Consider the following 22,843-nt stretch of genomic DNA (forward strand, 5'->3'; position numbering starts at 1 on the left):
TAGAAGGAGAAGCCGGAAACAGCGGGCTGGGGCAGCCACTGCTTACACTGAAGAGGGAGGACGGGAGAGGAGTGTGTGTGTGTGTGTGTGTGTGTGTGTGTGTGTGTATGTATGTGTGTGTTTTATCTTATTTTTCTTTTTGGTGGTGGTGGTGGAAGGGGGGAGGTGCTAGCAGGGCCAGCCTTGAACTCGCTGGACAGAGCTACAGACCTATGGGGCCTGGAAGTGCCCGCTGAGAAAGGGAGAAGACAGCAGAGGGGTTGCCAAGGTGAGGGGTTGCCTCCGAGGTGGGTGCGGGGGCCTCTAGGAGTGCATGGGGGTGGATTCGTGGGGGGAGCTCTCGGGATCCTCCCCTGGCTGGGTGGATGGTCCCCAAGAGATGGTTTCAGCTAGTGTTGGTGGCTGGTGGCACTGGGTTTTGGCAGTTTCGAACTCCTGGAGGAATCTGGGAAGGTCCAGGCCTCAGTACTCCCCTCCCCCATGGGTCACGTTTTCACAGCCTCACCCCTGCACCCCCAGGGCCATGGAAAGTCAGGGAAAGGAGGTGAAGGAGCGACCCTCTGCCCCGGGTCGGGGGAAGTGGCCGCCCCTCCCTGGAAGGTTGATGCCAGAGGGCAGTGGATCCTTGTTAAACCCCTATCCTGCCCTCCGCTAAATGTTCCTGTTCAAGGGTGTGGCTGGGGGGTGAGCGAGCCCCAGATGTAGACCTCATGGTGGCCCAGAGGAGGGGGAATTTCCCCCTCAAAACTGCTCCACGCTTGGCTGCTGTAGACGCTGAGATTTCCCAGCGGCGGCGCCGAGTTAACCCTCCTCGTGCTGAACTGGCTCCACCTCCCCGCCCGCCCCCACCGCCACATCCACACATTGGGCAACTCAGAGAAGCTATTTTAACTTTCGATCCTGTGGTCCCACAGAGGACTCGGGGAGGTAGGGGTTGAGACAGGCGAGTTTAGGCCACCAAGCGGGCGGACGAGGATCCCAGACTTTGCGTTTCCCTTCTGGGTTTGGAAGGGAACACTGGCCCCGCCCCTCACGCCGTGGCTCCTCCTTCCCTTCCCCTTCATGGGGCTGAAGACAAAAGGTGCCCCTGTCCTGGTCAAGCCAATCGACCCAGGCTTGTTATGGGTTGAGGTGGGGAGAAATGTGTCCTCCTGATGTCTGGGGAAGAAGAGGGGTTGGATATTTCTAGCCAGGGCCACGCCAGGAGGCTGGTCACTCTGCAAGGGGATGCAGAGGAAAGCGGTGCCCACCCACTCCAGAGGACCTTTCTCTCTTGGGTTAGAGAAAGGCCTATTGGAGGAACCTGAGCAGGAGGGGTAAGGATTCTGCCTTGAGGAGAAAAGAGCTGGGGTAAGTGGGAACTGGAGGAAAGAGGGGCATGAAGGTCTTGGAGCAGGAACGTCCAGGGAAGGGACCTCTCCATTTTCCATCCCTTTGAGAGTCCTGGGAGAGGTGAAAGGCTGAACGTGCAACAGGAGGACTTGGGGTTACTGGGATTGGGGAGACCCGGGGAGTTGTCATCCCATCCTCTCCCTCATCTCTGGGAGAGGGATATTATGAGAAACGTGAACTGAGAGGCCCCTGGGAAACCACTGGTTACCCAGTCCCCCCCGAACCTGGAAATGGGGATGCAACCCCCTCTTCTACTTCCCTGTCCCCTCCTCTCCTTTCTACCTCTTTTAGTCTCTCCTCTTTGCCTTCTAGCCCTCCAGGTTCCTCTCTCTTCTAGGCTCTTTCCTCCTGGCTTACTAAACCCGCCTTTTTTCCAGTCTCTCCCATCCTCTTCCTCAGTTCTCTCTACTTTCCTTTTCCATCTGTCCTCCTTCAAGTCTCCTCCCACCTTCCCCCACTTCTTAGGATGATCAGATTTGCCCCCGGAAGGGATCCTAACAACACAGTGCGATGGTTAATCCCCACTCAGATTCAAAGCCTGCTTTCCAAACTCACTTACTGAGTGGCCTTGGGCAGGGTAGAGAAACTCCTTAAGCCTCAGTTTCTTCATCTATAAAATGGGATATTAGGCCGGGCGCGGTGGCTCATGCCTGTAATCCCAGCACTTTGGGGGGCTGAGGGGGGAGGATCACGAGGTCAGGAGATCAAGACCATCCTGGCTAACATGGTGAAACCCCGTCTCCACCAAAAATACAAAAAATTAGCCGGATGTGGTGGCGGGCACCTGTAGTCCCAGCTACTCAGGAGGCTGAGGCAGGAGAATGGCGTGAACCCTGAAGGCGGAGCTTGCAGTGAGCCGAGATCACACCACTGCACTCCAGCCTGGGCGACAGAACGAGACTCTGTCTCAAAAAAATAAAATGAAATGAAATGAAAATATAAAATAAAATAGATATTATATATTTTAAAAAGTGTCATGAGGCCTGAAGGAGATAATACACTGAGTGTAATGCCTCATACATAGTAAGTGCTTAACAAATAGTAGCTGTTATTACTCTCCCATCCTCTTCATCATCTAGCCTTGTGGTTTTCATTTTTATTTCATTTCATTTATTTATTTATTTATTTTGAGACAGAGTCTCTCTCTGTTGCCCAGGCTGGAGTGCAGTGGCTCGATCTCGGCTCACTGCAAGCTCCGCCCCCCAGGTTCATGCCATTCTCTCACCTCAGCCTCCCCAGTAGCTGGGACTACAGGCGCTCGCCACCTTGCTCTGCTAATTTTGTTTTTGGATTTTTAGTAGAGATGGGGTTTCACTGTGTTAGCCAGGATGGTCTTGATCTCCTGACCTCATGATCCGCCTGCCTCGGCCTCCCAAAATGCTGGGATTACAAGCGTGAGGCACAGCGCCTGGCCGAGCCTGTGGTTTTCAAATTATCTCATGGAGTCCTAGAATTTTGAGAGGTTTGTCTAGGGATGCCTTTGGCGTCAGGAGGTGGGGAGAGGGAAGTAGAAGCCGTTGAGTTTCAGGCTTTCCATGCTTGCTTTCAACAGAGCATCTTCAGTTTCGTACCTTTTATGTAATTGAGATTCCACAGATTAAAAGCTGACATTGCCTACTGCTTTAAAAAGTTTGGAAAGTTTTCCACTCATCTAACACTCATATTTTATAGATGAGAAGATCGAAGCCCACAAAGGGAAGGCTCTTTGCCCACAGAACCAGAGCCAGGTCTAGAGCTGCAACCAAATCCTCTGCCATCTCTAAGAGCTCTCTCTCTACTGCCCTGTCTCCCTTTGCCTCCCTATCCCTCTGGCTACAGCTCAGCTCTTCCCACCCCTGTGTCTATCACTGAAGGAGTTACCCCCATCTCAGGCATTGACTCAGGATGCCCCTGGTTTCAGGTGGTCTGGCCGTGAGTGGTGGTGGGGATGGTCCCTAGGAGGGCTATCTATGGGAGGTCCCTGGCTGCCCCAGGAGATAGGCCAAGTTTCTTGGGCACCCCTCAGAGTGGCCTTATTTTTCTCCTCCAGGCAACCTCCAAGTCCCAGATCATGTCTCTGTGGGGTCTGGTCTCCAAGATGCCCCCAGAAAAAGTGCAGCGGCTCTATGTCGACTTTCCCCAACACCTGCGGCATCTTCTGGGTGACTGGCTGGAGAGCCAGCCCTGGTGAGTCCTGGCTGCTCCCTGCTGTCCCCCAAGTCTTCCCTGACTCATTTTCCTTCTCCTTAGATTTTTCTCCCCTCACCCATGGATTCAGAACTTGAGACCTGTTATTCCATGTGTAGTGACCTAGATTTAGCAGGGAGTCTGTGCCCCATCAAGACCAGGCTATGCATGTTGACAGATGGAGACCCCATCTCTTAGGAGGCTGAGCCGAAGAGGAGGGGGTTTGGGCTGGGACAAAGGCAATTCTCATAACAGCTAGAAGACTGGGGAACAAGGAGCAAGGGTGAAAGCTACAGAGGGCCTAGATGGAGAATAAGGGGCGAAAAAGGAACTGCTGAGCTTTTGGCTGTGGGGTAAAGGGTCAGGAGAGCTGAGGAAGCCCTGGCCTAAGGTAGCCTCATCCTGATCTTCCTGCAGGGAGTTCCTGGTCGGCTCAGATGCCTTCTGCTGCAACTTGGCTAGTGCCCTACTTTCAGACACTGTCCAGCACCTTCAGGCCTCGGCGGGAGAGCAGGGGGAGGGGAGCACCATCTTGCAACACATCAGCACCCTGGAGGTGGGGCAGGAGGGGAGGGGACAAGGCTGGGTGGGGCTGAGGTTGAACTGGGTTGAGCATTGGGCCCTGGAAGAAAATTGGTTGGATGCTGGAAGCAAATTGGTGTTCCTGTGGTTAACTGCTAGCTAGCAGGCAAATTAGATTTTAAAAGCATGCAAATGCACAAAAACTTCTGGAGTCTACAGTTGTGCTTCCTTATAGTATATGTGTGAATGGGGGCCTGGGGATTGGAGGGATTGAAGGACATGGGTAAGAGCCAAGCTCACTGTTTACCACCCTCATTTGTGTAGAGCATATATCAGAGGGACCCCCTGAAGCTGGTGGCCACTTTCAGACAAATACTTCAAGGAGAGAAAAAAGCTGTTATGGAACAGGTATTGTGATATTCCACCTCCCACCCCAACTCAATTCCCTGAGACTTTGGCCTGAGCCATGACAAACTAGAAAGAATTTGAACCTCAGTAAAGGCTCAGTGTTCTAGGCCCAGGAATGACCAAAGGAGGTTCCTAGGGTCAGAGCGAAGTCAAGCTCAGGGAATCCTTCTATGAGGGACTGAGGGTAAGAGGCTGGGGAGAACAGAGCAAGGGATAAGGAGCCGATTCTGCTAGGAGCAAGGTCTTATCCCCACGATATTCCAAAAGGTCAGGAAGAACTGCCAAACAGGAGAGGGGAGCAAGAAAACACTATCTGCAGAGCAGAGAGTGGAGGCCAGGTATAGAGGGATGAGCAGAGGGTTTCACCTCTTGGCATCTGTCCTTCCTGTGTAGTTCCGCCACTTGCCAATGCCTTTCCACTGGAAGCAGGAAGAACTCAAGTTTAAGACAGCCCTGCGGAGGCTGCAGCACCGAGTAGGGGAGATCCACCTCCTCCGAGAAGCCCTGCAGAAGGGGGCTGAGGCTGGCCAAGGTGGGGGCCAGGGCGGTTCTGGGGAGTGTGTAGAAGTGGTTCCCTCTTGGATCTCAACCTTAACTGAACCTCTAATCTGTCTCCACCCTTGATTTCTGCCCCCAACCCTCAGTGTCTCTGCACAGCTTTATAGAAACTCCTGCTAATGAGACTGGACCAAGTGAGGTGAGTAATGGGCTGAGAGGTGGAGACTGAGGTCAAAGTGCAGCTGGAGGGATGGACGCTAGACCTCAGAAAGACACAGGCTGAAGTAGGGTAAGGGAATGCTAGAGGAGTGAGAAAAAGAGCCGTATCCAGGAGCTGGGTGTGGAGGCAGCGTGAGGCCCTGGCTCAGGCCCCTCTCTGCCCGTAGGCCCTGGCCATGCTACTGCAGGAGACCACTGGAGAGCTAGAGGCAGCCAAAGCCCTAGTGCTGAAGAGGATCCAGATTTGGAAACGGCAGCAGCAGCTGGCAGGGAATGGCGCACCCTTTGAGGAGAGCCTGGCCCCACTCCAGGAGAGGTTGGGCTAGGGCTGATGGGGAACGGGGGGCAAGCTGGGAGTGGGCAGCTGACCCTGCTGGAGGCCCTACAGGTGAGAGAGAGAAGCCAGGCGGGAGGGCCTTGGAGTGGACCAAGATGCATAAAAGCCAGTTCCAGCGGGGCTGTGCACACTATCGTTCAGGTCGCATCCTGTACAAGTGGGCCCAGTGGAGGGGCACAAGCGGGGACTCATCCAACGCAGGCTTCTCTCCTCAAGCCCCATGCCTAGAGGAATAGGAGGGCTTTTCCATTTGGTTTATTGGGTGGGAACACTTTCCAATTTGCCACAAAGCACTGTTAAGTGCTGGCAGCTGTCCTGGGTGCAAGAGCCATCAGGGGAGAGGCAGCTGGGTTTCCACAGGGGGTGTAGGCACTGAGAATGAACCTCCCACCCAGACCCTAGGCCGACAGATCACAGAACCCCCTTCAGCCCAGGTGCCTTGCAGCCACACCCACTACCCACCCCACTCCTCCACACATGATAGCCTTTCTCCCTAGGTATAGGGGAAGGGGGTCTGGGCCAGAGCAAGCAGCCTTAATCCTGTGCTCCCTGACCGCTGTCCTGCCCCAGGTGTGAGAGCCTGGTGGACATTTATTCCCAGCTACAGCAGGAGGTAGGGGCGGCTGGTGGGGAGCTTGAGCCCAAGACCCGGGCATCGCTGATTGGCCGGCTGGATGAAGTCCTGCGAACCCTCGTCACCAGGTATTCCCCGGGAGCCCCCAGTGTGGCCTAGAACAGACCTCGGGAAGAAAAGAAGGGGGCTAGAGCTGTGGGGAGGGCACCAGCAGGGACCTAGCCCCCAACTCCCCTTGTGTCCTCCTCACTCCCAGTTGCTTCCTGGTGGAGAAGCAGCCCCCCCAGGTACTGAAGACTCAGACCAAGTTCCAGGCTGGAGTTCGATTCCTGCTGGGCTTGAGGTTCCTGGGGGCCCCAGCCAAGCCTCCGCTGGTCAGGGCCGACATGGTGACAGAGAAGCAGGCGAGGGAGCTGAGTGTGCCTCAGGGTCCTGGGGCTGGAGCGTAAGCTGGGATTGGACCTGGGGTTGGAGAAGGGCTGTTAGGGTGATGGAGGCAGCCTGGAGGGCTGGCACTGAAAAGAGCAAGGGATGGGGAGGGAGGGCCATGGGATGTGGAGACCCTGAATGGTCAAGGCAGAGGAAAGGGAGGGACCCATTTAGCGCTGGAATGGGGTGGGGGCATCATGATTTGGCCAAGATGGGGACTCCTCCCTTAAGAACCCAAACAGAGACGTGGAGATTTAGGGCTGGTGACAGTGGGTAGTCTACACTCACCCATGCACTTGCCACACCTGGCCACAGTGAGATGAGCTCATTCACACTCTGACCTCCCCTGGCAGAGAAAGCACTGGAGAAATCATCAACAACACTGTGCCGTTGGAGAACAGCATTCCTGGGAACTGCTGCTCTGCCCTGTTCAAGAACCTGGTGAGGGGCTTGGGGGTGCAGTGAGGGGGGCACCACTAGGAGACTATGGTACTCTCCTTGGAGAGGATGTCGGAAAGCCCAGAAGGAGCGGTCTCTGTCCTCATGCCCTCGCCCTTGCTCTCCCTCACCCCACCCACAGCTTCTCAAGAAGATCAAGCGGTGTGAGCGGAAGGGCACTGAGTCTGTTACAGAGGAGAAATGCGCTGTGCTCTTCTCTGCCAGCTTCACACTTGGCCCTGGCAAACTCCCCATTCAGCTCCAGGTGAACCGTGGCCCAGCCCTTCCCCAATCTGGGACCCCAAGTCCTCCTCCAATGCCACACACAGGGGCCCTGGACCCTCACCTCTTGTGACTGCCCCATACCCCATGTGTCTGGGATTCATGCACACTGGGGCCCGGGTGAGTGGGGGTGATCAAGAGCATGGAGTGCACAGGGCAGGGAATGGTAGTGGATAGCAGCAAACACTTTGGAAGCACTTCCTATAGACCAGGGCACTCTATTAAATGATACATACGCACATGCGTGCCAGCACACACACGTTTGGTTTTCACAATGACATTATGAGGTAGGCAGTATTATCAGCCTCATTTTATAGATAAGGACATTGAGACAGAGAGTTTAAGTAGTTTGTCCCAGTCACACAGCTAAGTGTTGGAGTTGGTATTTGAAACCTGGAGGTCTGGCTCCATAGCAATGACTCATAACCACTTCTCTACAGTGAGGCCCTGATTGAGCTTCAGAAAGCATTTAATAACATGGCATGAGCTTTTTGATTATGATGTGTGAGTCCAATAACTTCTCTGAGTGCTCAGAGCCAGCCCCCTGAGGAAACTTCTTGCTTCACTAAGAAACCCCTGTCTGGCTGGGCGTGGTGGCTCACGCCTGTAATCCCAGCACTTTGGGAGGCCGAGGTGGGTAGATCACGAGGTCAGGAGTTCAAGACCAGCCTGGCCAATATGGTGAAACCCCGTCTCCACTAAAAATACAAAAATTAGCTGGGCGTGGTGGTGCAGGCCTGTAGTCCCAGCTGCTCAGGAGGCTGAGGCAGGAAAATCGCTTGAACCCAGGAGGCGGAGGTTGCAGTGAGCCAAGACTGCGCCACTGCACTTCAGCCTGGGCGACAGAGCAAGACTCTGTCTCAAAACAAACAAACAAACAAAAAACAACTCAGCACTTTGGGAGGCCAAGGTAGGAGGATCGCCTGAGGCTACAAGTTTAAGGCCAGCCTGGGCTGCATAGGGAGATCCAATTTCTACAAAAAATAAAAAATTGGCCGGGCACGGTGGCTCATGCCTGTAATCCCAGCATTTTGGGAGGCCAAGGCAGGCGGATCATGAGGTCAGGAGATCGAGACCATCCTGGCTAACATGGTGAAACCTCATATCTGCTAAAAATACAAAAAATTAGCCAGGCGTGGTGGCGGGCGCCTGAGTCCCAGCTACTTGGAAGGCTGAGGCAGGAGAATGGCGTGAACCCGGGAGGCAGAGCTTGCAGTGAGCCAAGATCACGCCACTGCACTCCAGCCTGAGTGACAGAGCGAGACTCTGTCTCAAAAATAAATAAATATATATATAAAAATTAGCTGGATTAGGTGGTACACATCTGTAGTTCCAGCTATTCAGGAGGCTGAGGTGGAAGGATCACTTGAGCCCTGAAGGCGGAGGCTGCAGTGAGCTGAGATTGCACTACTGCACTCCAGCCTGGGCAACAGAGTGAGATACTCTCTAAAAAAAAAAAAAAAAAAAAAGGAAAGAAAGAAAGAAAAGAAACCCCTGTCCTCACCCCCTTCAGGCCCTGTCTCTGCCCCTGGTGGTCATCGTCCATGGCAACCAAGACAACAATGCCAAAGCCACCATCCTGTGGGACAATGCCTTCTCTGAGATGGTGAGGAAAGTCCTGGAGTTGGAGGGAACAGGGGCAGGGTGGGTTCTAACATGGGCAGTGGTGCAGGCCTGTTGATGGAGTGGCGGGCATGTTTAAATGGGTGTGACCTTAACACCTTCTCATGGGCCTGCTTTCGTACTTCTGACCTCTTTTCACCCCAGTCTTAACAACTATCAGGCCACAGCACTGTAACCTACAAAAAGCAGCATGTTGGTGAGCGGTATCAGGTGCTGTGGAGGGGTAGGCCACAGGCAGGTGGGAGGGATGAAGGCCGGCCCGAGGAAGAACAAGATGGTAGTCTGCAGTGCTCTCTTCTTCCCCCTTCTCCCCAGGACCGCGTGCCCTTTGTGGTGGCTGAGCGGGTGCCCTGGGAGAAGATGTGTGAAACTCTGAACCTGAAGTTCATGGCTGAGGTGGGGACCAACCGGGGGCTGCTCCCAGAGCACTTCCTCTTCCTGGCCCAGAAGATCTTCAATGACAACAGCCTCAGCATGGAGGCCTTCCAGCACCGTTGTGTGTCCTGGTCGCAGTTCAACAAGGTCATTCTCCTGCCCTTTGGACCTCCCACCCCCAAGCTCTTCATCCCTCAGGCACTCAGGGCCTGCTCAGCCTCCACGCAGGGACCTTCCACTGGATTCTCCACAGTGCCCCCTCAGGTCCTTTAGGGAGGCCTGTCATGGACCAGGGAGGAAAAACCCCAGGCCTGGGGGTTGGCTCTGGAGATGCATTCTCTGACATCCCTGAGGTTTTGTTCTGGGGGCCATCTGTCCTTCGTCTTTACCAGTGACTTGCGTGACTCACCCACGTTGTGTGTAAACAGAGCTCTGATTCAAAGTGACTTTGACCCGTTGGAAAAATAGTTCCTGGCCGGGCACAGTGGCTCATACCTGTAATCCCAGTCTTTGACATGCCGGGGTGGGCGGATCACCTGAGGTCAGGAGTTCCAGACCAGCCTGGCCAACATGGTGAAACTCCATCTCTACTAAAAATACAAAAATTAGCCAGTTGCGGTGGCACGTGCCTGTAATCTGAGCTACATGGGAGGCTGACGCAGGAGAATCGCTTGAACCCAGGAGGTGGAGGTTGCAGTGAGCTGAGATCATACCACTGTGCTCAAGCCTGGGTGACAGAGCAAGACTCTGTCTCAAAAAAAAAAAAAAAGGCGGGGGGGCAGGCATGGTGATTCATGCTTGCAATCCTAGCACTTTGGGAGGCCAAGACGGGTGGATCACCTGAGGTCAGGAGTTCAAGACCAGCCTGGCCAACATGGCAAAACCCTGTCTCTACTAAAAACACAAAAAATTAGCTGGGAGTGGTCATTTGCATCTGTAATCCCAGCTACTCGGGAGGCTGAGGCAGGAGGTGAACCCAGGAGGTAGAGGCTGCAGGGAAGATCACACAGTCCAGCCTGGGCAAGACTCTGTATCAAAAAAAACAAAACAAACAAACAAACAAAAAAAAAACAAGGCTGGGTGTGGTGGCTCACACCTGTAATCCCAGCACTTTGGGAGGCCGAGGCGGGTGGATCACAAGGTCAAGAGACCGAGACCATCCTGGCCAACATGGTGGAACCCTGTCTCTACTAAATATACAAAAATTACCTGGGCATGGTGGCGTGTGCCTATAGTCCCAGCTACTCGGGAGGCTGAGGCACGAGAATCACTTGAACCTGGGAGGTGGAGGTTGCAGTGAGCCAAGATTGTGCCACTGCACTCCAGCCTGCCAACAGAATGAGATTCTGTCTAAAAAAAAAAGAAAGAAAGAAAGAAAAAGAATTCCTATTGCAAAAACTGAACAAAATCCCACAGGGACATGTGCAGTAATACCAGCTACCACGTGTTGACAGCTTATATGCCAGGCGCTGTGCTTAACACCTTATGTATGTTATCTCACTTAATCTTCCCAACATCCCTTTGAGGTAGACACTGTTATTATCCCCATTTTACAGACGAGGAATCTGATGCTCAGAGGGTTATGTAGTTTGTTCAAGGTCCCAAAGCAAGTGAGTGCCATGGCTAGGAGAGAACCACATATTTCTGACTCTTGCTCTTTTATTTTATGTTACATTATGTTATTTTATGTTTTGTTTTTTTCTTTCTTTCTTTCTCTTTCTTTCTTTCTTTCTCTCTCTCTTTCTCTCTCTCTCTTTTTCTTTCTTTCTTATTCTTTTTTTGTGTGACACAGAATCTTTACAGAGAAGAAAGAAATGCTCATGTGACCAGAGGGTGTGTTAGCAAAAGGGAGCAAGACAGTCACACCCAGCAGGTTACCTTCCTTTGGGCTTCACCTCTGCCACACCTCCTTAGGGAGAGGGTGTAGCATAGTAGTTAAGAGGGGTTCCAGTGCCAGAATGCCTGGGTTTAAATCCTAGCTCTGCCTCTTACCAGCTATGTAGACCTGGGCAAGTCATTAGACGATTTGGACTTCCATTTATTCATCTGTAAGATGGAATTATAGTCCCTACCTCCATAGCCTAGTAAAGAGCAAATAAATATATGGAAAGGCTTGAAATAGTGGCTGGCACATGTAAGCATTAGGATTGGTTGTTGTCATTGATGGAGTCTCAGGTTTGGTCTGATCCTCAGCCCTGTGATTCTGTCGTGAGGGCACTCACAGCTCAGTGCCTGCCCTAAACAGGCTCCAGCTCTGGCCCTCCCTCGGCTCACACTGTTTCCCCTCTCCCCTTAGGAGATCCTGCTGGGCCGTGGCTTCACCTTTTGGCAGTGGTTTGATGGTGTCCTGGACCTCACCAAACGCTGTCTCCGGAGCTACTGGTCTGACCGGTGAGTCCCCGCCCTGGGTAGTCTGAGCAGCCATACTCCAGTCACCTCCATACTCACTGCCCATGCCCCATCCTCTCCTTCATCCCGGCCAGGCTGATCATTGGCTTCATCAGCAAACAGTATGTTACTAGCCTTCTTCTCAATGAGCCCGATGGAACATTTCTCCTCCGCTTCAGCGACTCAGAGATTGGGGGCATCACCATTGCCCATGTCATCCGGGGCCAGGATGGTGAGGCCACCCCAGCCAGTCCTCTGTCTCTGTGCCTGTGCCCTCTGGGGTTTCTTCTGGGAATGAAATGTCCTGACCTTCCTGATGCCGATGCTGATCTTCAGGAAGTTCTTCCAGCTTCTCTTCTTCCTTCTGTGGTCTAAATGTTCACCTTCTCACTGTGAGCTCTGTGGGACTGGAGACTAGTGGGTCTCTCTCCCTTAGGAGCCCCACCCTAGGTCCTCTCTCCCTTGCCTTGGTGGAGTGAGAACTGGTCTTATGATGGGGATTGGGGAAGGGGAAGAAAGTCCGGATAGAGGGATCTCAGGGTCTCATTCCTACCATAGGCTCTCCACAGATAGAGAACATCCAGCCATTCTCTGCCAAAGACCTGTCCATTCGCTCACTGGGGGACCGAATCCGGGATCTTGCTCAGCTCAAAAACCTCTATCCCAAGAAGCCCAAGGATGAGGCTTTCCGGAGCCACTACAAGCGTGAGCTGGAACTGGCAGCTCTGATTCCTTCCTGTCACCCACTTCCTCCCTGCTCCCCGCTGCCCTCCTCTCCCTGCCCCCCGCTGCCCTCCTCTCCCTGCCTGCGTGTGTCATCCTGATGTCACTCCGTATTACATAGCTGCGCTTCTCTTACTTCCCCATCATCCATGCCCACCTTTTCCACTTCCCTTCCTCCCTAACCCCAGAGCACTCCATGGCTCTCTTTTCCTTCTCACAACAGCTGAACAGATGGGTAAGGATGGCAGGGGTTATGTCCCAGCTACCATCAAGATGACCGTGGAAAGGTGAGTGTGGTGGTGTGGACAGTGGGTAGGTCAGGGGCCTAGTGCTTATCTGCAGGAAGGAGGGGTGGCATCAACCCTTCGTCAGTCACATGTACCTCCTTCCCTCCTCCAGGGACCAACCACTTCCTACCCCAGAGCTCCAGATGCCTACCATGGTGCCTTCTTATGACCTTGGAATGGCCCCTGATTCCTCCATGAGCATGCAGCTTGGCCCAGATATGGTGTAAGGAGCTGGAAAGACAGGAATGGGAGTGGTCTGTGCAGATGGGCTAATCTTAGCATGGGCAGCTGGGAGAGCTGGCATTGGGGGCTAAACAGCGAATTTTCCTTTCCATGAAAGGGACACCCGTTCAAAAGCAGGGTGTGGTGGTGTCCAGGAGAAGGGCTGGCATCAGGGGGTCTATTTTCTTTCCCCAGGCCCCAGGTGTACCCACCACACTCTCACTCCATCCCCCCGTATCAAGGCCTCTCCCCAGAAGAATCCGTCAACGTGTTGTCAGCCTTCCAGGAGTAAGTGAAAAACCTCATGGGGATACCATCCCACTCGAAGGGGGTGGGCATTTGAATTGTTAGAAGAGGCTCTTCTGTGAGAAAGGAGCAGCAAATGCTAACAGCCTTTCTTCTTCTCTTCTGCTCACTCTAATGAGGGGGTAGTAGTTAAGATCTGGACTGTCTAGGTTTGAATTCTAGCTCCACCACTTACTGGTTTGGGGCAAATCACTTAGCCTTTGGTGCCTTATCTGCACAATGGGGGATAATAATGCTAATAATAATAACCTACCTCACTGCATTATTGTGGAGGTTAAATGAGTTCATAACACTTATAAAGTGAGTTCATAACACTTATAAAGCTGAGCATAATGCATGGCTCATAGCAAAAGCTGTGTTAAGTCCAGTCGTGGATCACTTAATGAAGGAGCATTTTCTGTCCTTAGGCAGTTTCATAATTATGTGAATATCATAGAGTGTAATTACACAAACCTAGATGGTATAGGCTACTAGACACTGAGGCTATATTGTGTAGCCTATTGATCCTAGCTTTAAACCTGAGCAGCATGATACTGTTCTGAATAGTATAAGGAAATAGTAACATAAAGGTAAATATTTGTGTGATACGAATTTTCAGCTTGATTATAATTTTTTTTTTTTTTTTTTTGAGACAGGGTCTCATTCGCTGGAGTGCAGTGGTGTGATCTTAGCTCCCTCCAACCTCCGCCTCTTGGGCTTGAGCAGTCCTTCTGCTGTAGTGCACCATGACACTCGGCTAATTCTTTTTTAAGGTTTTTCTGCAGACAAGGTCTCACTTACTGCCCAAGCTGGTCTCAAACTCCTGGGCTCAAGTGATCCTCCCACCTCAGCCTCCCAAAGCGTCAGGATTACAGGCATGAGTCACTCTGCCTGGCCTTGATTATAATCTTATGGGACCACTGTGGTCTGTAGTTGACAGAAATGTCGTTACGTGGTGCATGACTGTTATTATTATTTTCTGTCCTGCCCCTGGGAGCCACTGTCACTTCTCTGCTGTGTTGATTTTTGTTTACTCATCTGTTTTGGCCTTCAAGTGGCCTAGACATTTTTCTTCCCCAAGTATGACACTCAGGTGCTTATTAACTCTTAGTCAAGGCACAACATCTCCCTTCCCAGAAGGTGAGGCGGGAGTGAGGACTTGGGGACTTAAAAACTACCAAAGTTCAGAGTCCAAAGAAACATTAGAAATTGGCTAATCCACCCCCCTAACACGCACATTTTACAGATGAGAAGACTGAGCTCAGAGCATAGAAATAGCTTGCCCAAGGCCACGACTAAGTCAGGATAAGGAGCTGGAGCTTGTTTCCTCACTCAGTGGTCCTGACTTGGCACCACTCTGCCTTTGCCTAGCCTGCCTTCCTCTAACTGTGCTCTCCCTACTTCCAGGCCTCACCTGCAGATGCCCCCCAGCCTGGGCCAGATGAGCCTGCCCTTTGACCAGCCTCACCCCCAGTGAGTGACAAAGCCCCTCCTGACCCCACGCGCCTCTTCTTTCCTGGCCTTGCCCCGCCCTCCTCATTTCCATTGCTGGTTCCTGGCAGGGGCCTGCTGCCATGCCAGCCTCAGGAGCATGCTGTGTCCAGCCCTGACCCCCTGCTCTGCTCAGATGTGAACATGGTGGAAGACAGCTGCCTGAGCCAGCCAGTGAGAGCGTTTCCTCAGGGCACTTGGTGAGTAGCAGCTTGGGAGTGGAGGCTGGGTGGCATCTAGGGGAGTCGGCGCCATGCCTACTCCACTGCTTCTCCCATCTCCTTGCAGGATTGGCGAAGACATATTCCCTCCTCTGCTGCCTCCCACTGAACAGGACCTCACTAAGCTTCTCCTGGAGGGGCAAGGGGAGTTGAGGGGAGGGTCCTTGGGGGCCCAACCCCTCCTGCAGCCCTCCCACTATGGGCAATCTGGGATCTCAATGTCCCACATGGACCTAAGGGCCAACCCCAGTTGGTGATCCCAGCTGGAGGGAGAACCCAGAGACAGCTCTTCTACTACCCCCACAGACCTGCTCTGGACACTTGCTCATGCCCTGCCAAGCAGCAGATGGAGAGGGTGCCCTCCTATCCCCACCTACTCCTGGGTCAGGAGGAAAAGACTACCAGGAGAATGCACAGTGGGTGGAGCCAATCCACTCCTTCCTTTCTATCATTCCCCTGCCCACCTCCTTCCAGCACTGACTGGAAGGGAAGTTCAGGCTCTGAGGCACGCCCCAACATGCCTGCACCTGCAGCACACACACACACACACACACACACGCACACACAGATACAGAGCTCTCTGAGGGTGATGGGGCTGAGCAGGAGGGGGGCTGGGTAAGAGCACAGGTTAGGGCATGGAAGGCTTCTCCGCCCACTCTGACCCAGGGCCTAGGACGGATAGGCAGGAACATACAGACACATTTACACTAGAACCAGGGATAGAGGATATTGGGTCTCAGCCCTGGGGGAACTGGAAGCAGCTCAAGGGACCCTGAGTGGGAGCACAGGAGGGGTCTGGACATGTGGTTACTAATACAAGTTTTGCCCTGATTAAAAAATCTCCCAAAGCCCCAAATTCCTGTTGGCCAGGTGGAGGCTTCTGATATGTGTATGAGACTATGCAAAAGTACAAGGGCTGAGTTTCTTCATGTATAGCTGTGTGAACATGTATGTACCTAGGATATGTTAATGTATAGCTGGCACGTTAGTTGCATGACCACATAGAACATGTGTCTTGTCTGCTTTTGCCTATGTGACAACACAAATTTGGGAGTGTGAGACATTGCACAGAAGACAGCAGCAAGTGTGCTGGCCTCTCTGACATATGCTAACCCCAAAATACTCTGAATTTGGAGTCTGACTGTGCCCAAGTGGGTCCAGGTAGCTATGACATCTATATATGGCTCCACACCTCCAATGCTGCCTGGGAGCCAGGGCGCGAGTCTGGGTCCAGGCCTGGCCATGCGGCCCTCCAGTGTATGAGAGGAGGGCCTGCTGCATCTATCTCTTCTGTTGCCCTATCCACTGCCAGCTTTCCTTCACTCCCCCATCCCATGCCACCCTTTCTCCCTCTCGAGGCAGGGGTCATAGATCCTAAGCCATAAAATAAATTTTATTCCAAAATAACAAAATAAATAATCTACTGTACACAATCTGAAAAGAAAGACGCTCTAACTGCTCAGATAGGTGCTGCGGTCCAGCCCCCAGCTGGAGGAGACCCTGAGTCCAACCCAGGCCTCCCAAGGGGGCCAGTGAAGGGATCCCACACCCACCGCCCCCATGTAGGGCAGGAGGGAAGAAATTGCAAAGGACTTGGGGGATAGATGGGAATGGGAGGGCAAACTGCAGCACTTGTTAAATTAAAGAAACAAACCAGAAGCACAAAAATGGGGAAGGAGAGGGGAGAAGGAGCAGGTCCAGTGTTCCCAGGCCCCCAATTCTGGGGGCAAATGTTGCCACTTTTAGCTGGACCTTCCCAGGGAAGTCCCCCTTTCCCCCTTGTCCAAACTGAGTCCAACTGCTCACACCACTGGTGCAAACCTAAAGAGAATGGGAGTGTGTTGTGTGAGGGAGGGGAAAACCCCAGATGCCCTGGAAGCAGAGTCCTTGCCCCCTCGCTCTGGGCAGGGGTGAGGGCACCACGCACCCTCCTTGTGTCCTCTCTCCAGGCCTCTGCTTGTTATTGCTTGAAGCCCCACAGTCTTATGCCCATGGAGCAGGTGGGGAGGCAGGAGAAGGGCAGAGGAAGGATCCAGGGTTGTGACTAGATTCCGGGGATGGAGAGCGTGGGGGTCTGTGTGAGCCAGAAGTCTGAGGTCCTGGGTCTGAAGACACCAGTCCACCCCTCACTGCCGGCTGGCCTCAGCCTCCACTTTCACGCTGCTCCTGCGACCCTCCACCAGCGCGGGATGGGGTCCTGGGGCAGGACATCTGTCCAGCAGCCCTTCCTCGAACTCTGCAGGGAAAAGGGGGCAGTTAGGAGACTGCAGGGTGACTGGCTGCAGACAGAGGTGGTTGGGAACAGAAGCAGGGGCAAAGAAAGCTGTGAAGATGGGCTCAGTTTAGGTTTATTGAATTACTGCCTCCTGCCCACTGCATGTGTATGGGGGGTTCCAGTCCCGTGTGTGTGAGCCCCCTCCCCTCCCTGGCTGTGCGTAGCTGTCTCTGTCTGTCTCTCTCTCTCTTTCTCTGTCTCTCCCGCCTCCTCGGTTGCGCTGGAATTTCTGGTTCTGTCAGGAGCTGCGGGGGTGGTTCGTCTCTGACCTCTCCCCTCCCCCCTTCCCAAGCTCTGCCACCCCCACTCATCCCTGGCCCCCTCCCAGGCCACTCTACCATGGCCCCCCAAGTTTTTTGGTAGCCAAATCAGGGGGAGCACAGGAAGCCAGCCTCCGAGCTCCTCCCTCAAGAAGAGCCCCCCTTCCAGTCCCCGCCCCCACTTCCCACCCACGCACAGTTTAAAAATACCAAGCCAGGGTTGGTGGCTTTGTCTGCTGCGTCACTCTCAGCCCAGCGGCTGCCCGGCCCTCTGCCGGCCCACTCCCTCTTCCCCCTTCCACACACAAAGCATCACTGCTTTGGGCTCCTCTGCTTCCAAGCTGGGCATCCCCATCCCCATCCCCACAACTCCTAGCCTGCTCCCCACTCCTGGGTTGGTGGAAGTGCCATCTGAGCTTCCCTTATTGATGCTCCTCCTTCCTGCTCCTTCATCCTCTTTTCTCTGTCCCCCGTTCCCCAGTTCCCCTTTCACAGGTTTACACTAGGACCAGACTTTCCATGGTGGGAGCAGCCTGGCAGGGTCTGCCTCTCCACACCCCAAGGCCTGGCTGGCTGGAGCCCAGCCATCCTACTGCCCTCTCTGACAACTATATCCCTCTTCCTCCCACCTGGCCCCAGGACACCAGAATTGCTGTGTGGGGCCTGGGTGGCCGGGGTGCTTGGGGACAGCACTGCTGGCTGCCTCACCTGCGAGAGGTGGCTTCGCAGGCACACAGGGGCTGAGGCGGCCCACGCGGTCGTGGGAGACGAGGCGGGCGAGCCGCAGCCCCTCGTCCATCAGTGTCTGCTGCAGGATGTGGCGGCTCCATAGCCCATGGGCTGGCAATGCCAGAGGCAGGTCAGCAGGGGGCGGCGTCAGCCTTGGACATGACCCCACAGCTGTGGGCATGGGCACTGGTCAGGTAAGGGGCTGCAGCCAATGGAACCCCCACCCTCAACCACACAGCCAGCCCACAGGCCCTTCTGCCCCCCCTCCAGCCAGGCCTCCCAACCCTGTTCCAGGCACTGCCTCCTGGCTCACTCCTCCCCCAACCCCCTCCCCTACTTCCCCACCCTCAACGAACAGAAAAGTGTTCTGAGGCACACTCACCCTGCAAATGTCCATCCAGACTCTCCCCAGACAGGCTGGCGCTGTCCTCCTCCAGGCTGGGGCGGTATGGGGGTACATAGGACTCAGGACCTGGGGGAGGCTGCTGGATTTCAGGGTGACTCTGTTCTCCAACCTGTGGATGCCCAAAATGGGGAAATGAAGACCTGGCAAGGGAGGGGATCGGGGAAGGCTGCCCAATGCCCCTCTATGCACCCCGGAAAACATACCTCTTGTTTCAGCTTCTTCAGTGGAGGGCCTCCCAGTTCTTCAGGGTGAAGCCTGAAAAGATGGGTAAGAATAAAGTGGGTGAGGCTGACGAGGGCCACACGACGGGCAGAGCACAGAACCCGGCCAAAGGCATGTGTTATTTAAAACTTTTGCCAAGAAGCTGGCCGAGAAAGAGTCTCTAGTTCAAGCGCTATTGTTGTAGGCGGTTGGGGGGGCCCGACATGGATGGGAGGAGAGACCAGACCTGAGACAAGCTGACTTGGCCAAAAGCAGGACATCCAGGTGGGCGGGAAGCAGGCCTAGAGCTGCCTGAGCTGAAGGTTAGGACATGATCTAACTCCATAGCAGGATTCCAGTCCAGGAAGGATCTGGGGAAGGGGTCTCACCTGGAGCCCTTCAAGGAGGACAAGTAGGTGCTCTCTCGGGCTACTTGGCGGGACAAAGAGAAGAGCTCCACTCTCCGTAATAAGAGCGTGTTGTCCCTCATGCAGAACTGGGCAGCAGCCTCGTTGATGGTGAGCTGTGGAGAGAGGGCAGCCAGGAGAGTCAGAATTCGAACTTGCCCACTGCCTCACCAGACCTCCTCACACCCCTTCACCATCGGACAAATGAGGCCCATCCATCAGACGCTTGCTTTGGTTTTGACACTACATGGGAGCTTTCTGAGGAGGAAAGACAGAGGTCAGCACCCACAGCTTCCTAGGAATGCCTGGGGCCTCCTCCACTCCTGTGGGGTCCTGAGTGACAAGGAGCTGAACAGCTCGGTGCTGCATGTATCTCTGCTTCCCCCTCAGCTGAGGATGGAAGCACTGCGGCTGCTGGGGTAGGGGCCTGTCAGGGAGGGGGTCAGGGCCTGGGGTCCTGGTCAAGAGGTAATGAAAGATAGTTGGAGACTGTAGAAACTCGCAGAGGTAAGTGGCTGGAGGCCCGGGAGTCAAGGGCAATCCTAGCAGGCCTGGGGGTTCTCACCTCGTGCAGGCTGAGCTGCTTGCCCTCCCGCCGCTTAGAGTCAAAACGGCCATAGATGATGCTGTATTTGCGGATCTCCTCTTCCTTCTGGCTGTCATTATCATCCATCTCAAAGATGTGCCCAACGCTCCGTGCCAGCTTCTTATTCAGCTTTAGCAGGGATGTGACCTCCCCAGCATCCCCCCTTGGGAAGCTCCGGAAGATCCTCTCCACACTTTCCACCACCATGCGTACCATCTCTGGCTCCAGTCGGTCTGGACCACCCCCAGTCCCACCTGCTGCCAGCCCCCCAGCCCCAGTCCCCTCAGGGACTCCTCCCCCTGCAGGGGGGGAGAAGGGGGGCGAGCCAGCCTCCTCTTCTCCTCCTGCCCCAACGTCCGACTCTGGAGTGCTCCGGCCTGGCCAGATCCGGGGGTCCCCTGCCCCAGGTCCCCCAGGCAGTGGTGATAGCTTCTCTCCAAGTTCAAGGGGGCTCTTGGGGCTGAAACTGCGGGCACTGCCTGCCTTTTCCCCTGGGCTGCCATGCCCATTGCTCATGCTCCCTTTCCGGGTACCCGCAGTCTCAGAGATCTTGAAGAGCGGGATGCTGGAGACAGGAACAGCAGGCACTGGTTGACTGAAGAGCCCTGGATTGGTGGCCCACTCTCTCAGTGCCTTCTGCAGGCGCCGGACATGGAGGGGCTTGGTGGCCATGCCCACAAGTGCCATGATCTCCAGAAACTCCTCCTCACCCGCCTCACACAGCTGCTGCACGTCGTCCCCTCCCTGCTGGATGAAGGTCTCATAGTAGGAAAGGAGGTTGGCACGCTGCAGGACCCGGTATAGCTGCAGCTCCCCCAGCGTCCGAGGCAGTGCCATGGCTCGGGCACTGGGCCTGAGAAGGAGGGGCACAAGAGAGAGGCAGTCGGTGCAAGTCCCCCTACTGGGTACCAACCCACACTAACAATTGTTCCCTCTTTCCTGCCTGCTTTTCTTCCCCTCCCTCATTTGGATGCTATCCTGCTCAGTGTCCAGGTCTGAGTACAGACTCTGGGAATCAGGCACTGCTCAGAGGCATGGACAAGCCAGTGTCGTCCTAGACTGGCCTAAAGCCCCAAAAGTCAGTGGCCTGTGCCTGTAGGAGTCGAAGCCTCTTACAACCTTATCTTCAGCTTTTATGTTTTTGGTCTGGGGCAAGAAGAACTTGAGCGCTGAGGCTAACCAGCACCGACCTGGGATGGCTGGACCTCCCTCTCCCCCAAAACACAATCCTCACCTTCCACTCTAAACACTCAGCAGTCTCAACACTGAAGTGAAGTCACCCACACTAAAGTGAATGTAGGAGCCCCGTCTCCCCCACAGTGGGAAGCTGCTGTCCAGCTTCACTCCCTATGAAGGGGCCACAGCCCCAGGTGGCTAAGAGGGAGGGTGTGGCACCTTTCCTGGCTTTCCCACTCAGTGAGCCAGGTGGTGCCTTGCTCTTCGCTGCTCAGCTTTTCCCAGGGGTTAAGCATTTATTTATTTATTTATTATTTTATTTTATTTTTTTTTTTTGAGACGGAGTCTCGCTCTGTCACCCAGGCTGGAGTGCAGTGGCGCTATCACTGCAACCTCCGCCTCCCGGGTTCAAGCGATTCTCCTGCCTCAGCCTCCTGAGTAGCTGAGATTACAGGCGCCCGCCACCACGCCCGGCTAATTTTCGTATTTTTAGTAGAGACGGGGTTTCACCATGTTGGTCAGGCTCGTCTCGAATTCCTGACCTCGTGATCCAACCGCCTCGGCCTCCCAAAGTGCTGGGATTACAGGCGTGAGCCACGGCGCCCGGCCTGGTTAAGCATTCTTAACGCACGCTTCCTCTCTCCCCGCAGGACCTCTCCACCCTTCCAGGCTGCCCAGTGCTCCTCAGTGGCCCCTCTCCTAGCAGTGACACTCCCCACTTCCTCGGTCAGCCTTTTCCTTCAGCTCAGGGGCCGCGGCAGGGGGAGGGGCGCAATTGTTCTGCTCCGGGGCCGTCCGCCCACACACACTCCCACATTGGTAGCGTCTGTGGGCGAAAACCGCCCAGGGGCTCCCGCCTACTCTCCTCTCCCTTATTTTCCACCCGCATCTTCAAGTGGAGTGGGGGAGCGGCTCAAGGCCTCTTTGATGAAGGGGCTGCACACTGAAACTCCCCTCCCCACTCTGTGAATAAAAGGACAGATATGGGAAGGAACGCCTAAGGCCTCCCTGCCTCCCTCGTCCCCCCCCCCCCCTTTCCCCCGCTGATGCTCCTTTAACTCAAAGACACCGCCTTCTCCAGGACCCCGGGGGCCCGCGCGCTCCGTGCCAACGAGGGACTGAGGCAACTGAGCGTCCCCCACCTTCCGCACTGATGCCAGCTCGAGCTGCAGGGCATCCCCTGGTGCTTGGAGGCTCCCACATTCTTTGCAGGGGGCTCTTAGGCCAGATGGAGCCCACAGAGTAAACCAGGAATGGAGATTTAGGTACTACTCTTTCATATCCAGCTTCATCAGATCCTTGCCTGCTCCCAGGGTCCCCTAATTCGAAGACGCACCCCCTTTTCCATCAGTCTCCACCCCCCACCCCCGTCCTGCTTCCCCACGTCCTCCCCCCGACCTCCGCCCTCTGGACCCCATTCCCAAGTCCAGCTCCACCCATCTCCACTCCCCGCTGCCTCCCTTTGCCCACTAACTTGAGTCTGGGCTGCAGGGTCCGGCGGGCGCTGTCCCCTCCGCCCGGCGGCTGCTCGGCTGTGGGGGAAGGCGCTCTGTGCATGGACGGCCGGAGACCACCCGGGCTGCCCTTCTCGGTGCCCGGCGCTCGGCGCCTGCTGCGTGCTGCCCTCTTCCCCACGCACGATGCCGTGTCCACCGCTGTCCAGGCTCTGTCCCTCCCTCCACGTCTTCTCTCTCCGAGCCTCCGCGCCTCTGTCTGTGCCTCTGCCCCCCCACCCTCCCCGGCTGCGCTTGCCGCCTCTCCGCGCCTCCGCCCCCGCAGGACGCACGGGGAGCGAGGCCCGGAGCTGCGCTGGCTGCCGGGCTGGCGGGCGGAGGGCGTGGGCAGAGCCGGGGGCGGGGGTGGGGGCGGGGGCCGGGGGGCGGGCGCTGGGGCCTCTCGGCCGCGGAGACGCCGCGGCTTAGA

The 22,843-nt window shown here is 55.0% G+C and overlaps 2 protein-coding genes across 3 annotated transcripts; one reads left to right on the forward strand and one right to left on the reverse strand.

The window, feature by feature from the left end:
• STAT6 (signal transducer and activator of transcription 6) lies at positions 1 to 16,326 on the forward strand. Of its 2 annotated transcripts, XM_032173321.2 has the most exons (23): positions 1 to 268; positions 1,283 to 1,350; positions 3,422 to 3,558; positions 3,976 to 4,114; positions 4,405 to 4,488; positions 4,882 to 5,020; positions 5,133 to 5,185; positions 5,373 to 5,521; positions 6,113 to 6,244; positions 6,373 to 6,561; positions 6,899 to 6,986; positions 7,126 to 7,248; positions 8,779 to 8,871; positions 9,204 to 9,410; positions 11,560 to 11,654; positions 11,747 to 11,883; positions 12,210 to 12,356; positions 12,598 to 12,661; positions 12,774 to 12,884; positions 13,079 to 13,171; positions 14,576 to 14,641; positions 14,731 to 14,859; positions 14,948 to 16,326. In XM_032173321.2, exons 3-23 carry the CDS (start codon positions 3,443 to 3,445, stop codon positions 15,135 to 15,137), a joined length of 2,544 nt encoding a protein of 847 aa, XP_032029212.1. In that variant the 5' UTR covers positions 1 to 268; positions 1,283 to 1,350; positions 3,422 to 3,442; the 3' UTR covers positions 15,138 to 16,326. The 2 variants fall into 2 exon arrangements, with proteins under 2 accessions (XP_032029212.1, XP_032029211.1); XM_032173320.2 differs by lacking the exon at positions 1,283 to 1,350.
• NAB2 (NGFI-A binding protein 2) lies at positions 16,253 to 22,843 on the reverse strand. The gene is made up of 7 exons (XM_032173322.2): positions 22,395 to 22,843; positions 19,724 to 20,597; positions 19,141 to 19,274; positions 18,754 to 18,805; positions 18,527 to 18,659; positions 18,124 to 18,315; positions 16,253 to 17,116 (listed from the first exon to the last, which is right to left on the reverse strand). The coding sequence occupies exons 1-7, from the start codon at positions 22,475 to 22,477 to the stop codon at positions 17,007 to 17,009; spliced, it is 1,578 nt and encodes a 525-aa protein (XP_032029213.1). The 5' UTR covers positions 22,478 to 22,843; the 3' UTR covers positions 16,253 to 17,006.

The sequence above is a fragment of the Hylobates moloch genome, unplaced genomic scaffold (genome assembly GCF_009828535.3).
Source record: "Hylobates moloch isolate HMO894 unplaced genomic scaffold, HMol_V3 SCAFFOLD_13, whole genome shotgun sequence".
Lineage (NCBI taxonomy): Eukaryota > Metazoa > Chordata > Mammalia > Primates > Hylobatidae > Hylobates > Hylobates moloch.